Here is a 19980-nt window from a genome sequence, read left to right on the forward strand (position 1 = left end):
TGGGAAGGAGGGGGAAAAGTGGAGGGTTGTTATTTAAGATGGGTACCCTGAGGGAACAAAGGAGAGGCTTTTCACATTGTTGTGCGTCCTAATTGGGCCAAGCCAAGGTTGCTGTGTGTCATTCCAGAAAACAGTTCCCTGCCTGGTGGGAGGACAGGAGCAGAGGGGTGACAGATTGAAGCTGACATTGGAAGGCGTGGGACCAGAGTTCAGGACTTTTTAAGGCCACATCTTCTGGACTTGTCTCCTCTCCAACCTCTAAAGGGCCCCAGGGGAGAGAAGAGAGCTTGGACCCCTACACTCTGCTCTGTAGTTTCTGACATAAAGAGTTTCCCTCACCCAGAATTGCTGGGAAGGGGCTGGTTTGCTTTATTCCACATAACTCTATATTGCGTGAATTATTTATAGTGAACATGTGTTATTTATATAATCAGAAGAACATAAAACTATATTCATAGTGCAGGGAGGGGTAAAGAAAGAGAAAGCCAATTTTTTAATGGGACTGGCAAATGGTCCCATAGCACAGTCAGGTCAACATTGAGAGTAAAAAAGTGCTAGTGGGATTATGATACTTTAAAAGGCCCCTGAAAATTCTGAGCAGGGCTAATCCTTAGCATGGTAACAAAAAGGGAAGACTTTAACATCCCCCCCACCTCCTTCCTTTGGGGGCTCAGTGCCAGGCCGTGCTGCACCCCACAAAGGGCCCTGGCCAGACTTCTCATCCCAGGGAACATCTTATGTTGGTCAATTTTCTGACCTCTTTCATGGTCAATATTCATCTGTATTCGAGCTTCAAGGTCCAGCCTTTCAGGTAAGATTACCTACTGACTCCTTCTGGAGAATGTGCTCTGCCTGATGGTACATTTTGTGTTAACCAGGGAGGCTGCCTGAAGACACAGATTTGGTCCAAATATATGGTTCTGTTGAGAATTTCAGACCCTAACAAGTCAATGAGAGGGGGAAGATTGTGACTAGGGACCCTCTGTCACCCCTCAAATCAGACCCCATAAGTGGCTGCCTGATGGGCTCCCTTGTTCTTGGGCTTCTATAAATAAAAGTTCTAGGCATGGGAAGCCAGACACTCCCCTATATTGATCAGTAGACTTGCTTGACCTGTACCTCAGTTTCCTCATTGGTTAAATGGGGATAATAATAGGATTTACCTCATAAGGTTGATATGAGGATTACATGTCTTACCCGCAGTGCCTGGCACATAGCAAGAGCTTAATTAATAAATGTTAGCTCCTGTCACTATTATTACCCCAAGTCCACCAAGAGTCCTGATGTTTGAAGTAAGCTCCAAATGGAAACCTGGTGGGTTCCCAAAGAAATAGGACAGCTTTTTAACTCCAGGTTTCTATCAAGCTCTTCTTACCAAGTTCTTTCTAAAGTCCTTCTCCTGCAGATCCCCATTTCTTGAATTATTTCAGTCTATGAGCCTGTTTCTATGGACTCAAGATACCTTAATTCTTCAACAATACTTGAAAAATTAGTTACTGTATATTTATATATAATGTAAAATTTAGACACAGTCACAGTAAAAATATTAAAAATACAGCAATTAACTGACAGGTCCCCAGTTACGTGCTGACAACACCAAAGAGAGTTACTGTATAAAGTTCCAGCTCTCCGCCATCTTACTAAGCTTGTTGCAAAGACTAGTTCAACCTAGATTTAGTTGAAGCCCTAAAGGAAAGGATGGGAATGATATTCTGCTGTCTCTCTGTTACACTCTCAAACTCATTGGCAATCCTGTCTTGTTTCCTCCTTGTCCTCTGCCCTTTTTTCTACTGGGGGAGGGCTTTAGGGAAATAGTAAGAATGCTGCATTAACAGAGGGAATTAATTTGACCATGCTCTGAAGCAAGAGTGTGTTTATTTCCCACTAGCAATAGTTTCTCCACCCATCAGAACAGAGCCAGGGATGTGGTACATTACACAAACCAGTCCCACTTGACCAGCTGTTTTTGGATATGTCAAGCCCAGAGTTCAGCCTCTTTACATAGAAACATGTTGCCTTCCTCGAATCAATTCCTGCGAGACCAAAGAAAATCCCGTGTGGCCCAAGCATGATGTAACAGGGATGTGTGCTTCGGAATTCAAGACACACCCTCGGAGTTCCTGGCATCCTTTTACCATAATAGTCACACAGCCACAGCGTTACTTCTGTGACCTTTGCAGGCCAGAGCTGCCTTACCTTGGCTGTCTTTCTGAGCAGGCCTGGACAAGAAGATGCCGCTCTGCTTCCTACAGGCCTGTGGACAGTGCTGGGAAGCCAGGCCTGACTTGCTGCATGTTCAGAGAGCTTAGTGTTTATAGCTGGACAGACCTCCTGTGCATCTTTTTTTTTTCCTGGTCATGTTTATACTCCTGATTTAGGGTAGAGAAAGGGAATAGGTCTTTGTCCCTTGAAATTGCATGTAACAGTATTTGGTTGCTTTAGTCGGAGCTAGATTAAAATTTCCAAATTTAGATAACAATGAAACCAGCTCATACTTATTTTTTATTTTTTTTAAGTTAAAAACGATGTTTAAATATGATATTTGATGGCCATTAACTTACTAGGGGTCCAACCAGTTCTTACTTCTTCCTTTAGCAGCACCCAATGGTAATATTAACAATTTCAGTAATGGTTAGAAATCTCATTTGAAGCCTCAGCGTACAGTGCTACAGCCTGTGTGTGAAATGATACTTTAGCCTTACACACACAAACACTCTCGTGTGGACGGCAAAGACAGGTAGATCATTGAGCTGACTGTCCTTCAAGACAGGGGCAGTCACTAATTTTCCTGTGTTTTTTTACCCCTTCCCCCACCATGGTGGAAAAAAACTAAAATTTTTAGGTACTTATAAAGTACCACATTTTTCATTCATTTCCTTCATCTCGTTAATCTCTGCAATAAGCCCGTAAGGGTGGTTTTATTGTGCTCATTTTAGAGATAGGGAAGTGAGGCTTGGAGAAGCTAGGGTGCCCAAAATCATACAGCCAACATGTGAAGCCGTGATTGACTAAATTCAAAGCATTTTACATTTTGTAATGATGATCATACTTGGCCCCAAGCCGTATTTTTTTAGCCTCCCGGGAGAATGATTTGAGGATAGTTAAAAATTAAAGGCTTTTTTTTAAAATAGATTTTATTTATTTACTTGACAAAGAGAGAGAGAGAGCACAAACAGTGGGAGCAGCAGAGGGAGAGGGAGAAGCAGGCTCTCCGCTGAGCAGGGAGCCCGATGTGGGACTCAATCCCAGGACCCTGGGACCATAACCTGAGTCAAAGGCAGACGTTTAACGACTGAGCCACCCAGGCACCCCAAGGATAATTAAAAATTATATTGAGCACCCTTGAGGGGAGCTTTTTGGTGCATATAGTACTTATACGTATGGTGTGTGTTTGTGTGTGTGTGTGTAACTGACCCTCAAATCTAATATTATGATGATGCCACCAAATCACTACCTGTTTGGAGATAGAACTAAAGCTTGCAAAGACAGCCTCCTCTTTAATGTGGAGGTTTAACCACTTATGTTTATCTCTACTCTTTCTCATGATCTATCTGAAATTATTTCAGTTTAATAATAATAAAAAAATATTAACCCAAAAGGGCAAAGACATTGAGAATCATTTTGAGACATCGACAGATTTCAACAAAGTATTGGAAGACAGGAAGTGATAGAAGATTGACAGGACATAACAGAGGAAACTGCAAACCAAAGTGCCTTCAATGTAGTGTAACAGTAGAACACAAGAGGTTTTCTCAGGACTTGGAAGCACCAGATATCACAGAAGGTAGAGAAGATGACAAGAGATTGGTTGAAAATTGTATATGAGATAGTTGGACACCCCCCCCTTTGTCACCCTGGACAGCCAGGTGATAAATCTCTCCAACACAGGTTGGGGGCCAAAATTTATCCTTGGAAAAAATGAATTTGAGAAATTTCAGGCTTGGGACTCCAAACAAAGCAGAGGATATGGGGAGGCATGTGGCTAAACGGGATTATACCTGCCAAATGGTGAATCTTTCTCTGTCGTGCTTCTAGAATGTGGGAACTAGACAAGAGATTGGAGAACTCTTTTCTTTAAATACCAGTCCACCTCTGAGAAGGCATCTGTGTGTATTGACATTGATCTCTCTAAACCACCAGTTAACAAATGTTGTCCATATACGTAGTATTTCTAATAATATTTTTAGAATAAAATATATTTTACATTATGTAATTTAAATATGACTGAACAAGCAAGGATCATTTGGAAATGCCTCCCCCATCAAAAAGAGAATAAAACAGAAAAAAAAGAAAAAATTCCATGAGGAATTAGAGCTAATGCAAAATTCAGAAGAAAAAAAAGTAAACTACGTAATTAATCTCAGAGAATTAAAGAATTAACAAGAATAGGATGTGCTGAATTAGAAATAGAGGACAAGAAAGAGCTCCTGGAAATTAAAAATATGGTAGCCAACATAAATTCATTTAAAGGGTAGAAGATAATACCAAATGATATTATTTGCTATTTCAAAGTATGTATAAGCACTAAGTTCATTAAAAACAAAACAGGGGCACTTGGGTGGCTCAGTCAGTTAAGCGTCTGACTCCAGATTTCAGCTCAGGTCGTGATCTCAGGGTCCTGGGATCTGCCCTGCATCAGGCTTGGTCCTCAGCGGGGAGTCTGCTTGAGGATTCCCTCTCTCCCTCTCCCTTTGCCCCTCCCCCCACTCACACACTGTCTCTCAAATAAATAAATAAATAAATCTTTTAAAAAAACCCAATCATCTAAAACTGTGAAAATATTTAAAACAGAAAAAGAATAGGGGGAGATAACATATGAATATTCATTCAATCAGGATGTCTAAAATTGTGCCTTGAGAGAATCAGTATACAAAATGACAGAGTATGGCACTCAAAATGTCTGCACTTCCACAAAGCAAGAAGAACATTGACAAAAACTGTCAAAATCAACTTTTTCAGAACTCTGGAAATTAACTAGAGCTTGTAACAATTTGAGGAGTGTTTATTCAAGAAAAGCAGAAGAATCCTGATAAGAACAGCAGCATTTGTGGCATTTTAACTTTCCTTAATCCCATCCTCCTCCTCCCCAGCTCTGCAGTAATCTTGAAAGCTGACCATCTTCCAACTACAATAACTTTGTAAGCCAGCAGCCTAACAGCCACTGGAAGAGGCAGAACAGGTTTCCAGCTCCCCAAGAGCCCCATCTGAGAGAATTGTCACCATTTGACCTGTCTGACAACTCACTGAAAGCTCCATTCTCAGGGCTTGTCTTTTTTGACCTGCCTCAGAGCTTGGTCTGTGTGAACAGCCCTACCCACAGGGAATTTGTTGAAGATAATCAGTGACAGTTACTTACCATCATGACTGTCTAAGGTTCCATTACCACGTAGAGGCTGACCAAAAAAAAAAAAAAAAAAATGAAAAAAATAATTGGGATATGAGATGTCCACAGGGAGCTTTGTAAATGTCCTACATATACTGGGAACCTGGAAGGCCACACAAATGCACAGGGCTTTGCTCATGCCCAGGAAGGACCCAAGAAGACCTTATGCTCTTACTTCTGGCTGACCTTAAGGCTCTATGCAAGCAAGAAGTAAAGGTTAAGACAAGAGTTTTAAACTGCTTGCTGGAGTGTTGAAGGCATGCGTCAACACACAGAGAGACCCTTGGCAAAGGTGGGGAGACTCACTGGTTCAAGGTATTTAGGGAATCTTTTTGATCATTAGCTATTCAATTATTAGTCATAAGTGATTTCATGTACAAAGGATCCTCAATAAAATTAGTTGGATGATTTCTCATCAGAAACCATAGAGGCCAGAAGGCAGGGGAATGACATATTCAAATTGCTGAAAGAAAGATTGTCTACCAAGTACTGTATATCTAGCAAAACTATCCTTCAAAAATGAGGATAAAGTAAAAAAAAAGAGGAAAAAATAAGACACTCTCAGAAATATAAAATCTGAGAATTTGTCGCTAGTATACCTGGCCTACAAGAAGTACTTAAAGGAGTTCTTCAGGCTGAAATGAAAAGACACTAGAGGGTAAGTCAGATCCGCATGAAAAAACAAAGAGCGTCAGTAAAGGTAAATACATAGGTAAATATAAGCGACAGTATGAATGTATTTTTTGGTAGTTCTTTTCTTTCCCTATCTGATTTGAAAGACAACTGCATAAAGCAATAAATATAAAACTATGTTGATAACATGCATAAAGATGTAATTTGTATAACAATAGTACAAAAGAAAGGAGGATAATGGAGCTATATTGGTGCAAAATTTTTGTAAATAATTGAAATTAAAGTGTTATCAGTCTGAACTAAAATGTTTAAAATTAAAATTTTAATAGCAATTCCCAGAGCAACCTATAAGAAAATAACTCAAAAATGTATAGTAAAAGGAATAAGAGAATTAAAATGGCATACTAGAAAAATATCTAACACAAAGAAGTCAGTAATGGAAAAATAGAGGAGCAAAATCCATAAGGCACACAGAAAAACGAATAGCAAAATGGCAGACATATCCTACCTTATCAATAATTATATTAAAAGTAAATGAACTAAATATTCCAATCCAAAGCAGAGATTGGCAGAATATTCCAATCAAAAGCAGAGATTGATAAATATATATATATATATGTATGTATAAGTATATTATACAACAAAATCCTGTCTATGAGAGACATGCTTTAGAGTCAAAAACACAAATTGTTTGAAAGGATGGACAAATACATACCATGCAAATGGTGATATTGTGATTTAGATGACCCAAATATATTTCTCATATATATTTGGACAGTTCCTTGCTCACAGATCCCAAAACTTTTAGCATTTCCTGAGCAATAAGAGAAATGGAGCATCTTTTGTTATAATACTTAGTCTTTTGTCTCCAGTTCCTGAAAATGCTTCAGAGCCATAAAGGTGAAATAGTTGTCTTGTTATTCATGACAAGCCCTTTCCACCACAAATGGGTTTATGTTAATGAAGGTGACTTTTGCAAAGCACCTAAGGATGCAGTCTGGTTGCCAGGAAAACCAACCATGAATAGGGGGTTTGAACTTACAATTTCACACCCTGATTTCCAGGGAGGGTAAATGGGCTAGAGGTTGAATCAATCACCAGTGGGCAATAAGTAATCATGCCTACATAATGATGCTTCTACAAAATCCAGAAGGAGGTGGTTTAGACAGCTTCCACATTGGGATCCAGAATACTTCCACATGCCACCATGCCAGGCCCCAAGTTCCACGGAGACAGAAGGTCCTTTGTTCAGGACCTTACCCTATACATCTCTTTAGATGGATGTTAATTAGTATCCTTTAATATACTTTGTAATCAGTAATTAGTAAGTAAATGGGTTTTTCTGATTTCTGTGAGTCATTCTAGCAAATTAATTGAACCCAAGGGGGAAGTCATGGGAACCTCTGACTTATAGCCAGTCAGTCAGAAGTATGGATAATAACCTGGACTTGCGATTGACATCCAGAGTTGGAGGGGTCATTGGAACCTCTGAAATGTGGCCAGTTTGTCAGAAGCACAGGTAACATGAGCTTGTGACTGGCATCTGAAGTGGAAGGCAGTCTTGTGGGACTAAGTCCTTTACGTGTGGAATCTGATTCTGTCTCCAGGTAGATAGTGTCAGCATTGAGTTGAATTCTTGGACACCCTGCTGGTGTCTGAGAATAGCTTCTTGGTGTGGGGAAGCCTCAACATACACATACATTGAAATTGGCTTCAGGAACCCTTTTACAAACAGTAACCCCAAAAGAGAGCTGGTTACCAGCATCAGACAAAATAGACTTTGAGACAAAAATTATTACTGGAGGTACTGGAGGGGCGCCTCGGTGGCTCAGTCAGTTAAGCATCTGCCTTCAGCTCAGGTTGTGGTCTCAGGGTCCTGGGATCGAGCCCCATATCTGGGCTTCCTGCTAAGGGGGGAGTCTGCTTCTCCTTCTCCCTCTGCCACTCTCTCTGCTCATGCTCTCTCTCTCTCTCTCTCTCTCTCAAATAAATAAAATCTTAAAAAAAAAATTATTACTGGAACCAAAAAGACTCTCTTTTTAAAAAGATTTTATTTATTTATTTAGAGAGTGCAAGTGGGGAGAGGGGCTGACAGAGAGAGAGAATCTCCAGCAGACTCCACACTGAGAGTGGAGCCTGACACAGAGCTAAACCCCATGACCCTGAGATCATGACCTGAGCCAAAATCAAGTGTCAGGCACTTAACCAACTCTGCCACCCAGGTGCCCCCAAAAAGGACATTTTTAAAAAATATTTTATTTATTTATTTGACAGAGAGAGACACAGTGAGAGAGGGAACACAAGCAGGGGAGCGGGAGAGGGAGAAGCAGGCCTCCCGCGGAGCAGGGAGCCCGACACGGGGCCCAATCCCAGGACCCTGGGATCATGACCTGAGCCGAAGGCAGACACTTAACGACTGAGCCACCCAGGTGCCCCCAAAAAGGACATTTTAAAAGAATAAAAAAGTGAATCCATCAGGAGGACATAATAATAATAAACATATATGCATCTAACAACTGAACCCCAAAATACATGAAGTAAAAACTGACAGAATTGAGGGGGAGTAATAGACAATTCAACAACAGTACTTGGAGATTTAATACCCACTTTCAATAATAGATACAACAACTAGACAGAAGGTCAACAAGGAAGTAGAAGACCTGAGCAACACTATAAACCAACTAGACCTAATAGGCATTTGTAGAACATTCTACTCAATAATAGCAGATAACACATTCTTCTCAAATGTACATGGAACATTCTCGACAGACCGTATATTACACCACAACCTGAGCCTGAAGGAAACCATGTAAATGTCTCTAGTCACAGTGGAATAAAATTAGTAATCAATAATAGAAGAAAATGTGAGGAATTCTCAAATGTGTGCAAGTTAAGTGCATACTCACACACACTCCTAAATAAGCAATAAGTCAAAGAAAACATAACAAGGGAAATTAGAAAATACTTTGAGAAAGTGAGAACAAAAAAACACCAAAACTTATGTGATGCAGCTAAATCAGTGCTTGAAGGGAAATTTATAGCTTAAGTGTCTATATTAAAAAAGAATTTTATTGCATATAAGTAATACCTCAATAAAATTGATATTTAATATAGAAAGAATGACCCATATTCTTTGACTGTATACATTTGTAAGCTATCTATATATGTGTAGTTACTAAATTCTCTCTGATGTTAGTATAATTTGGGAAAAATCACTAACCCTTTCAAATCTCAAGTAAAATTCACTGGAAAAAAAAACCAACATGGTTTTTAAAATATATGAACAAGTATTAAGCATATAGTTAACTATATGCATGCCAAAGTATTTAGGGGAAAGTGCACTGATGTTTGCAATTGACTTTGAAATGCAACAACAACAAAAATATAACATGGGCTGATGGATGGATGGATAGATAAGCGATAAAAACAAGTATAATAAAATGTTAGTGGTAGAATCTACTTGATAGGTTTATGGGTACCTACTATAAAATTCTTTCAACTTTGCGCTATGTTTGAGAATTTTCATAATAAAATGTTGGGAAAAAAATAATAAACTCAAAATGCTACTCTGACCCTGAAGAATTACTATCATAATTTACTAAGTTAATATCCTATTGGTCTGAGGAAATTAATGTTTTCTTTAGGGAGCTAGCTCTTTTAGTTTATATACTTTGGGAACCTGATGTATTATAGATAAACATTTTTAAATAATCACCAGAGAGATGTTATAAAAGAGTATGGTGATACTCTATTGGGGAATAAGATCTTGTAGCCTCAGGGCCAAACTTTCTAGGAGAATCTTCTGAGTCTAGAATTATATTTCATTAGCAATTCAGATCAACTTAATCTCTGCCCCTAATTTCTGTGGGGAAAGTTGTGAAACAGGCCACATGTAGATAAATTAATAAGTTCATGCCTGCTCAAATATGGTTCATTTTTCCACCTTATCATTTTCCAGTACTATATTGCTTCTACAGATCTTTCTCCCCTATTTTGAGAAGGCAGTTTAGATGCCATTAAACTCATTCTCTACTCTCCCCTCATAATCTTGCAAAGCTGTTGGTACTGACACTTCAGCGTTCCGTGGAGAGTGATTTTCCAAGTGATGAAGCAGATTCTAATCAGTATATGATCCAGATGTGGACTGGGAACTGGACCTCTGCCACCTTTCCCTCCAGCTCTCCTAACACAATGACTAGGGAATTCCTTTGAGGATCTCTGGGTATACTTCAAGTCCCCCTGGCCCTGTGGCCTCCTTCCAGCCACAGAAATCTTCCTGTCTGGAACATTTCCGGCCCTTCTGTCCCTAGGCTTGGAGAGTTTAGCTCAACCTGAGGAAGAGACAGAAGACTTGAGGTTATCAAAAGCCTGTTGAATTATCTGATGCAAGACTGACTGGCTTGTTTGCCTCCCTGGCTGTCTTCCTGGGCTTCAAAGCAGCTGAGAAAACAACCTTTTTCTAAGTCTTGGACAAGGAGGAAAATCCCTGGCATGAAGGATTTCTGTTGCAGACACTTGGCACAGCTAGAGGAAAGGTTTGTTTAGCTCAGCAATGGGTTTTATTAGCCCAGGCATCCAGTTGAAGTGAGATAATAGGGTCCCTGTTGAAGGACATTTCAGAGTCAGGAGGTTTCCTTCCTTGCTTCTCAGAAGGACCCTTGCATGCTGATGAAAGTATCAGATGCATTCAACAAGGACATCACTGCTGAATTCATCAACAACCACATAATCTTGCTGATCACAGAGGAGATGAAGCAGGGTTAATTAAGTACCAAAATAGGAAATTGTGGATGGTTGTAAATTCGTATTTCTCAGCTATCCCAATTGCTTCTCACCCCAGTTGTCTTGGCTCAACATATTACATTGTCTTTGGGCTCTAAATTTTGTAGCAGAGAGCAGGGATAGAAAGAAAGCCAGGCCTACCACCTGCCCCTACCAGAAGAATTTCTTCTGCTTATTCTTGTCCTCTGCCAGCTGGTTTTACTCTGCCCTTCACCCCCAACCAGTGTGAGATTTGGGGTAGTGGGTGGGAAGGGGAAGGAAATAGAAGAGAGGAAGGATTCATTAGCAGTGTTCAAGGAAGCCTGCCTGGCACAAGAATTAGAGAAGAGAAAGAGGAAGAATTGGTGCCAGATTACCCTCAGCACATGGCTGCTTATTCATGTCTACTTTCTTGAGCCATAAAGTCAAAACTCACTTTTTCCTAAAGTTGGGGCTGAGTATTGCAGGAACTCAGGTGAACTGCCAGGACCAGAACTCTATAAAAGCAGCCTCCAGGATAGTCTATACCCAAGGTTCCTGACATCTTTGTGCCTTCTGCTCCACATTGGCCTTCCTGACCACCCATGAAGGAGAAGGCCTGGTCTGGGTTGCTCCAGATGAGGGGACGGTCACACCTACACTTTAGAAGGACATAGGCACTATCCCTAGAAGGTGTCACCATACTGAAGGAGGCCTGAGGTTCCTATGGCCAGCACTTTCTGTTCTATGGCTCCTTTTCCACTTTCTGAGACTCTTAGAAGTGGGATCAGGCCAGGAAAAACATGTGATGCTATAGGAAGCTGAAACCAAAGACTTGACTTTGGACCTGCCCAAGCTGAGAATCTTGGCAGTGATTGACTGGGCAGGCTGCTCTTTTATATGGCATCTTCTAAGTCTCCCAACTCTGGGAAGAGGTGCCAACTAAGTCCTCAAAGTGGGTATGAGTCAGGGCTTCTGAAGGTCACCAGTGTGTGCATTTATTTGCTCCTCCATTGTTGGGTTTTATAATTGAGCTTCTATTATATATTTGACACCATACTGGAGGTTGGTGGGACTAGGAGAAACAGCAATGATGTTGACGGTCTCTACCTTCAAATACATGGCAGTGAGCCCAGGTAACATTAACTGTGGAACCGTGGAGAAAGCAGTAAGCGCTATTAGAGAGGTATAGATGAAGTGTGATGGGATTAGCGACAGATTACCTCAGGCTGGAGAAATTGGCATAAGCTTTCTGGGAGGGGTGGCATTTGTATGGGGTTCAAGGAATAGGTAGGATTTGGACGTTCAGAAAAGAAGGGCAGGAACAAGACTGCCGGTGTGGAAGCTTGTGAACATTCAAGGCAACCTGCATGGATGCCCTATCCAGTTCCCTTCTTTGTCTTGAATTGTGCAATATCCATGCTGCAGGAAAAAATGCCTTTATTTGCTGTTATATATTCTGCCTCATTTGATGTATTATCCCTGAGAAGTAGACTGATCTGTGCATGACAAATTGGGGGCTACCATCTTGGTGGTTAAAAGTATGGACTATAGAACCAGCTGGCTTGGGCTGGAATCCTGACTTCAGCACTTATAAGTTGCCTACCTCAAAGGGTTGTTTTCTTCATCATCATCATCATCATCATCATCACCATCATCATCATTACTATGGGAACCACGGAAGCTCCCTCACCCACCCCATTCCTGTAGGATTTTCCACTGTTTTAGATCCATTACTCTCCTTCAGGAGTCTTATATTAAAATGCAAACACTAGAAAGGGTAACACTGGAAGGTTTAAATCAGCTGTCACCTTAGAGCTAAAGAGAATCAGTTGACAATTTATTTGCTCAGAGCCAAACAGGCACCTGAAGGGACATAAAAGAAGGAGAATAGGGTCTGTAAGGGGAGGCTAGTGAGCTCCAAGGGCTGACTTCCCTTTCCACATCTTATTTAGAATACCTAGGCCTCTGTGTTTTCACATGTAAATTGGGAGAGACCTTCACACATACAGCACAGGGATAAAGTAAAGAACAGTGAGGAAAATACCCATCAATCATTTTAGGAGCCCACTTTGTACAAAGCACTGGATTGGGCCCTATAAAAGGAATGGGTGTGGGATCAAAGAACATGCCCCTGATCTTTGCAATCCCATCGAGAATTCAGAACATATACCTAAGAAGTAAACTGAGGTAGAAATAGATAGCAATCCTTTAGAAAATGCAAATTCACACAGTGCAAATTGAATCTGCTTGGCCCAACAATAAATGTTTACTGACGAATGGATTGAATGAATGAATGAGTGCTCAGGAAGGAGGAATTCGTGGTAGAATGTCAATGTGAGAAAAGCCCAAAGGCCTAAAGGCTTCCCTGTATTGTCTGTGTTCTGCCACCAGAATGTCAGCTCCATGAAAGCAAGGACCGTGTAAGTCTCACCCCCTGCTATATCCCCTGCATCTAGAACAGTGCCTAGCACAAAGGAAAGTGCCCAGTAAATATTTGTGGGTTGAATAAGTACATGGATAGATGGGTGGGTGGCACGAGTAGTGGAAATTATGTCCACATAGTAGTGGGATTTGGGACCCAGCACACCTATACCTTAAGTATTCCTCCAAAGACTTTTAAAATATTGATGACCACTTTCCTTGCAAGAATAGGTGAAGAAAGGAGAAAATATATTCATTAGAGTATAAAGCTGAACTAGTCTGATATGAAGGAAACATTCAAGAAAAAACAACCTGGCTATTTGCAGGGGGGATAACAGCTCACAATATCACACACCTGCCTTGTGGGGCCTTGGGCTTTCTGAGCCACTGTGTCTGCACTCATTCTTGCCCAACTACATATTTCTGTGAACCCTCAAAGGATTCTAAAACCAACTTCACAATTGCACACAGGGTTGAGTATGATAAAAACTTTTCACTAGGGCCCTGGAGTTTTATTAAGCAGTCAGACCCTCCCTGTAGGTCATTATTGAAGAAGGTGGAATGATACTTGACAACAGCACAAGTCAGACAATGATTAGAACATCCCAAATTTATGGGATGACTGAACATCTAAAACAGAACAGCCCAAATCATCTACTAGGGAAGGTTGTTTGCTTTAGAAAAGGATAATTTATAGTTTGAAAGGCAGAAAGGCACAAGGGCATGGGGTATTCATTCAAGTGTTCAAAAGGGATGATTCTGTATGTGTCACAAAGATACATGGCAAACATCACCTTTTCTCTGAAATGTGTTGGGCTAGAAAATGAATTTACACTTCCCCTCTCTACTATGTAACACTACAGAATCTTCATGTCAGAAAACTCATATAAAAAAAAGAAATAAAATCCATATTAAAAGCCATATGCACCTTCACCCCAGACCTCTTAACATCATGTTTGCGTTGAAGTGTTTGTGGTCATGGGTTGCTTTGCGTGTTTAACCACTTGATGGTTCTCCTCCAGTTGTTCTCTTATTTGTCGGTTTCCCCTTTGGAATTTAGGCTGCGATCCAAACATGCTGCACCCAGTATGGTTTGCTGAATGAGAAGAAAAGGACCATCACTTCTCTTGTTCCAGATACTGCGTCTGCACTGAAACAACCTGAGACCACACTAGATTTTTGTGAACCACATCCCACAACCAACTCACACTGAACTGTAGTTAACTAGCACTCCTAATCCATTTTCTGAATGTTTAATCTCATGTCCCCCATTCTGTAACCAGTAGTTGGTCCTCTGTCCTCAAGGACAAGGCCTTACACATGTTTCAATAAAATTTCATTATAAAATATTTGTAGGATTTGTCCCCACCTTCTAACTAAACTGAGATTTGTTTTGATATTATGATGATCTAATCCAATATAAAACTTTTTTTTAGATTTAATTTATTTACTTGAGAGAGAGAGCTCGTGCTAGCATGAGCAGGGGAGTGGATGGTGGGGAGAGGCAGAGGGAGAAGCCAACTCCCTGCTGAGCAGGCACCCCAACACGGGGCTCTATCCCAGACCCTGGGATCAGGACCAGAGCTGAAGGCAGATGTTTAACTGACTGGGCCACCCAACACGTCTCAATTTTTTGTCTTCTGTTACCATATTCAGCATCCCATTAATGTGTTTAATTACATGATCCACAAGTCTAAATGTCACCTTTTTTTAAGGTCTTCTCTTAGTACTCTATTTAAAATTGACCCTTTTCTCTGATCTTTCTCTGCCTTTTTTCCCTCCACAGCATGCATAATCATCTAATATACCATATATTCTACCTATTTGTTTTGTTTATTATCTTTTTCTTCCTTTAGAATATAAGCTCCCTTAGGGTGGCAATTTTTGTTAGTTCTGTTCTCTGGCGGATCCCATATTTGTTGTATGGGTACGGTTGATTACATCATTGTCTTTATCCAGGTCAGTAAGAATGTTGAACATTGACAGGACCAAGGCTAGAATCCAGTACATTCTACTAGAGGTTGCTGTTGATCTTCTTGTCACTTCCAGATCTACTTAATGGTATTAGCATCCAGCCCAACATGTCTTCCCTTTATCCAGAAGGATATTGAGAATTTGTTACATTTTTTGCTGAAAATCAGATATTTCATGTTGGTGGTAGCTCTCTCATCTATTAATCTGGCAATTCTTTCCAAAAAAAGGAAGTGGGATTCATCTGACATAACTGATCACTTCCTCTTTCTAACTGCATACAAACCATCCTTTTGATAACCCATTTTAAACCCTACACAGGAAGAACAGGACATTAATCAATGACCTGCCCAAACCCAGTGATTCCCTGGAAGGGAGGTCCTTCCAGGTGTGAAGTCCCTCCAGGTGAGGCCCTCCTGGCTTTATTCACAGTGAGCATTGTGCTTGCTGGGAGTGGAAGCATTCAAATGATGGAGGCAGCCCCACTGAGCTAGAGGCTTAGGCTTAGATCCCATTTGTTGTATTACACTGGAATATCACATCCTTTGTTTTCCTGAGTCTCAGATTTTGCAGTCTATCAAGTAAAAATGGTAATATAATTTTCAAAAATATAGTGTGATACTTTATTGATTATTATTTATTTATATCCTTTTGGTTTCATGTCCAATTGCTTCATGCAGACAATAAAGATCTGAGGTTTGGGATATGTTTAGTTTATTTCTATTGCTCTTTGATCTAAAGGATTTATATTTCTTTTCTCCATTTCCTTTTTTCCCATTCTTTCTGACACAGCTGTGGTTGAGGCCCTTGTCATCTCATCCCTGAATTATCACAGTAGCATTCTAATGGGCTCCAGGACTCCTGTCTCTTGCTTCTTCATCTTAGATTCTTCAGTCAGGCTAATTTCCTGGAAGCCAGCTGCTCAAAATGTGGTCTGTGGAGTACAGTATCAGCATCTCCTCAGAGCTTGCTAGAAATGCAGATTCTCAGGCCCCACTCAAAATCTACTGAATGAGAAACTGCATGTCAACAAGATCTGTAGGTGATTCATACTCACATTGAAGTTTGGGAAGCACTATCCTCTCTTCTGTTATGCCATTCTCCTACCAAGGGGCATCCATAAACTTCACATTGAACCATCCCTAAACTATCTCTGTCAGAAAGGTTCCATCTAATTTTCAGGGGAGATGTTTTTGACATGAAGATGCAAATGCCCACCTATACCATCTACTCATTGGTTCTGAGAATGATGAGCAAGTTTATCTAGATAACTTTGGAGCAGTAGTAAAAATTATTGAGAGTTAACTTGAGTTGAATCCTTCCAGTAAAAGTAAAGTATTTTTGTTTTTGATGAGTGAAAATCAAGGGAAGCACTTGGGAGCATATGTGATGAGTTGTTTGGAAATGTTTTTGTGAGTTTGACCCCGTGACAGGAATTTTATATATTTAATTTAATCCTCACAATAATCCCATTTAGGTGGATGTTGTTATACCCATTTTACATGTGAGGAAATGGAGAATCCAAAAGGTTAGGTTGTGCAGAGCCACAGTATTGGTTAGAATTCAGGCTATATACACCATAGTAACAAAAACAGTGGGAACTCAGTGGTTCAGGAAAGTGGCTCTATCTTGAGATGGGCAGATGACCCCAGGTGGGAAGTGCGGATGCTTTATGAGGTTACCCCACTTCCTTCTCCCGTGTTGCTTCATCATCTCCCAGGATGTCCACCTCCATGGGGTTGAAGCTGGTCCCTGCCCTTGGGAAGAGGGAAAGGGAAAGCGGAGAGCACATAATTTTTTAATGAAAACGTAAGTTTTCAAAATATTGGAAGTGCTACCTGTCACTTGTACTCACGGTCTGTCAGTCAAAGCTTGGTCACATGGCCACACCCAGTTGCAAAAGAGGCAAAGAAATGTTGAAACCTGGGGAGTTATTAACTAAAAAGAAGAAGGGAGATTGGCTATGAGGGGAAAATCGCAGGCCTTGCCATAGGCACCAAGCTGATTAGTGGAAGAACCGAGATTCAAACTCTATGACTACAACCTGTGATCTTTCCACCACATTATACCACCATTTCTCATAGTTGACAGTCAGTAAATGTTTGTTGAACTGAGATAAATTGAGATATTACACATAAGCCTTCTGGTTATTTGAAAGTACTTCTTCCTTCTCTCTTGCCTCCCTGATTACCTAAGTGGCTCTGTGCTAAACTGTCACTATCTTTGACAATGTTACTTTTTAAAGCAGGAAACTGATTTTCATCTTCCTTCAAGAGACTTGTTATAATAAAATAATTCACCAGTCCTTAGAGCTACTGTGGAACCATATGAAGTATGGTAATCGTTGTTAATGGTAATCATTTTTTTAATGATCAAATAACTGTCCCTTTTAAAGGAGGTATTTTGTTAGGAGAATGCCACTGCTCAAAATAGTTTTGATATTGTGTGTTGGCTGGTATAGCAGTCAGCTCTTGCTCCAGTGATGCTTCAGGACAACCACACCCAAATCTCAGAGGTGTACAGTAAGAAGCATTTAACCAATGGGTACATGGGTCTCCTGGGGGTCAGCTCTTTAGACTGGGGCCGGCTGGCCAGCACTGCTCCAGGTGTCTCTCATCCTCCTTCTGAGAGAGCAGGTTAGCGTGGACATGTTTTTCTCTGGCAGTTAGCGGAAACATATGAGCAAGTGAAGATATGAGAGGCTTCTCGAAGCCTTGGTAGAGAACCTATTAGGAAAGCAAGTTATATGGCCAAAACCATGGTCCAGGACCATGGGAAACACCTACACCTTAAGTAAGAGGAAATGTGGTCACGTGGCAAACGGTATGAATAGCCTTGGTGAAGAGTTGGGGCCAACAAAGCAAATTATCATGGCTTTGCTTTTACTGAGTTATTTTGAATATTTATAATGAGGGTAAATCTTTATCTTTTGAGGGTAGCTTTGAATTTCTTTTTAGCAAAATAGCTAAATTTCTAAGTAAGTTTAGAGAATCACTTTAGGTTTATCTTTGGGCAGAAAGGTAGCTGTTTAAGCATGTGACATAAAATAATGAAACATTTCTAGAAGAACCAGCTCAGGAATATGGCATTCAGTGGCAGAATAGTTGGGATAAATGTATAGCTTTCCAAAATGACCAGCTGATTGAAGGAATAACACTCATTTGGTTCTAAAATAATTTTTTAAAATAAACTTTATAGCTTGTAGTCACATGTCCCCACTTTGTCTCAAAATGGGAAGGGGAATGAATAGAGGGTCATCTCTGATATGCCCTTTGACCAGCCCTGGCAAAATATGCTTTGTGTGCAGATTCTCATCGCCAAGTCCCCTCTGGCTCCCTTCACCTCATTTGCCTACACCATCAAGAAGGAAGGCCTGGTTCTTCAAGGTAAGATCCTCGGATTAAACCATTTCTTTAAGCTGACTATGCTCAGTGCTGCCTATGGCTGGTGCGCTCCTGGTAGAAGCTACTTCGGGACAGAATCAAAGGCCAAGATGAATTTGCCAATGATATTTATCCTAATGAGATAAAAGAGATTGGCAGTTGTGGCAAGAACTTAACAGAAGGTGGAGGTAGGGCTGGGGGAGAACTGCTAAATTTCCTAACAGAGTGCAACAAAGACTGAGGGTTAAAGCACAGATCTAGGAACTGCCAACCCCCAGGCCTCTTCGCAGATCCTATGGAGTGAGGAAGTGGGCAGTAGGCCTCTGACACCAGTGTGGAGGACCTGACAAACCATCTGGTCTGGCCGCCTGTGGGGCACTTTGTCATGGCTCCGTGAGCACTACTTCCTTGGCCTCTTTCTGGTTACTCCATGTCCGGTCCCTTTACCCAAGTCCCAACTGGGGACCAGGCCTTGCTGACCTGCTCTGGTGACAGGGGCCTGGGACTCAGAAGGAGTGGAGTTCTGACTCACCGTCGAGTGCCCCCACGCCACAACCTGGAACTCACTGATCTACAGTCCTGGTTCCCAATGCTGGATCTTCTGGTGATTGCAGAAAATAATGAACATGAGAGGTAAATTCAAACACCACTGAACTTAGCTCACAGAGCCAGATGTCCAAAGCTGCTTTGTAGGTTGAGAACGGTCCCCACAGAGGTGCTCAGATGCACATCTGTCCCCCACTGTCAGGCAGGAGGCCCTCCCCACAGAATGCACGGGTGAACATCTGGTCTGAAGCCCAGGGGAGCATATTGGCGTTGCTGTCGATGGGAGGAATATCTGCCCTTTAGGATTTTGTAAGTTGAGTGCTTTTCCCAGGTTTATGAAACAGGGAGAGCCCTTACAATGTTCCCATGGAGACACACTGCAGAGATCTAGCAGGAATTCTGTGGGGCAGGCCGGAGGGTTCATGCTTTGGACCGAGGAACAAGCTGCAGCCTTCCCTTTCCTTCCCCTTCTAAAACGCCTGTTTTGTTTGTTTGGTGCAGCTGAGCCCCACAGCAGGGACTCAGGTCCAGGGAAATTTGGGGTAAGAACTACTGACCTTTGGCTCTTAGCCTTTGACTTATGCTATCCAAGTTCCTTGGTAAATATTTTTTTTACAATTGCAAATATTGTTTTCTGACAAAGAAGCAGAGATTTTAAGACCAGATTAAGCAAAGCAAACAGCAGGCCCCTTTGTTACATACTCTCTAAGGGTGTATAACTAATAAGCAATCAGAAAGCTGAACTTTTATTTACCCAGGACACCGTGTGGCTTTTGGCTCTTCATTTTTAGAGGCTTTCTTAAAAGATTAGAAATAAACTAAGTAGCAAATTTAGATGAAGATTTTAAGAAATTCTATGGAAGACTACAAGGCAATTTCAGGAAGCAAAGAGGCGGTTCT

General features: G+C 41.1%; 1 protein-coding gene across 1 annotated transcript in view; it reads left to right on the forward strand.

The window, feature by feature from the left end:
- RAD51B (RAD51 paralog B) overlaps positions 1–19980 on the forward strand; it is a 560808-nt gene that overhangs the window by 532245 nt on the left and 8583 nt on the right. Inside the window, exon 10 of the mRNA XM_032405390.1 lies at positions 18459–18537. Coding sequence (XP_032261281.1) covers positions 18459–18537 — 79 coding nt within the window. The remainder of the gene's footprint in view (positions 1–18458; positions 18538–19980) is intronic.

This window comes from Phoca vitulina, unplaced genomic scaffold (genome assembly GCF_004348235.1).
Source record: "Phoca vitulina isolate PV1807 unplaced genomic scaffold, GSC_HSeal_1.0 scaffold7, whole genome shotgun sequence".
Lineage (NCBI taxonomy): Eukaryota > Metazoa > Chordata > Mammalia > Carnivora > Phocidae > Phoca > Phoca vitulina.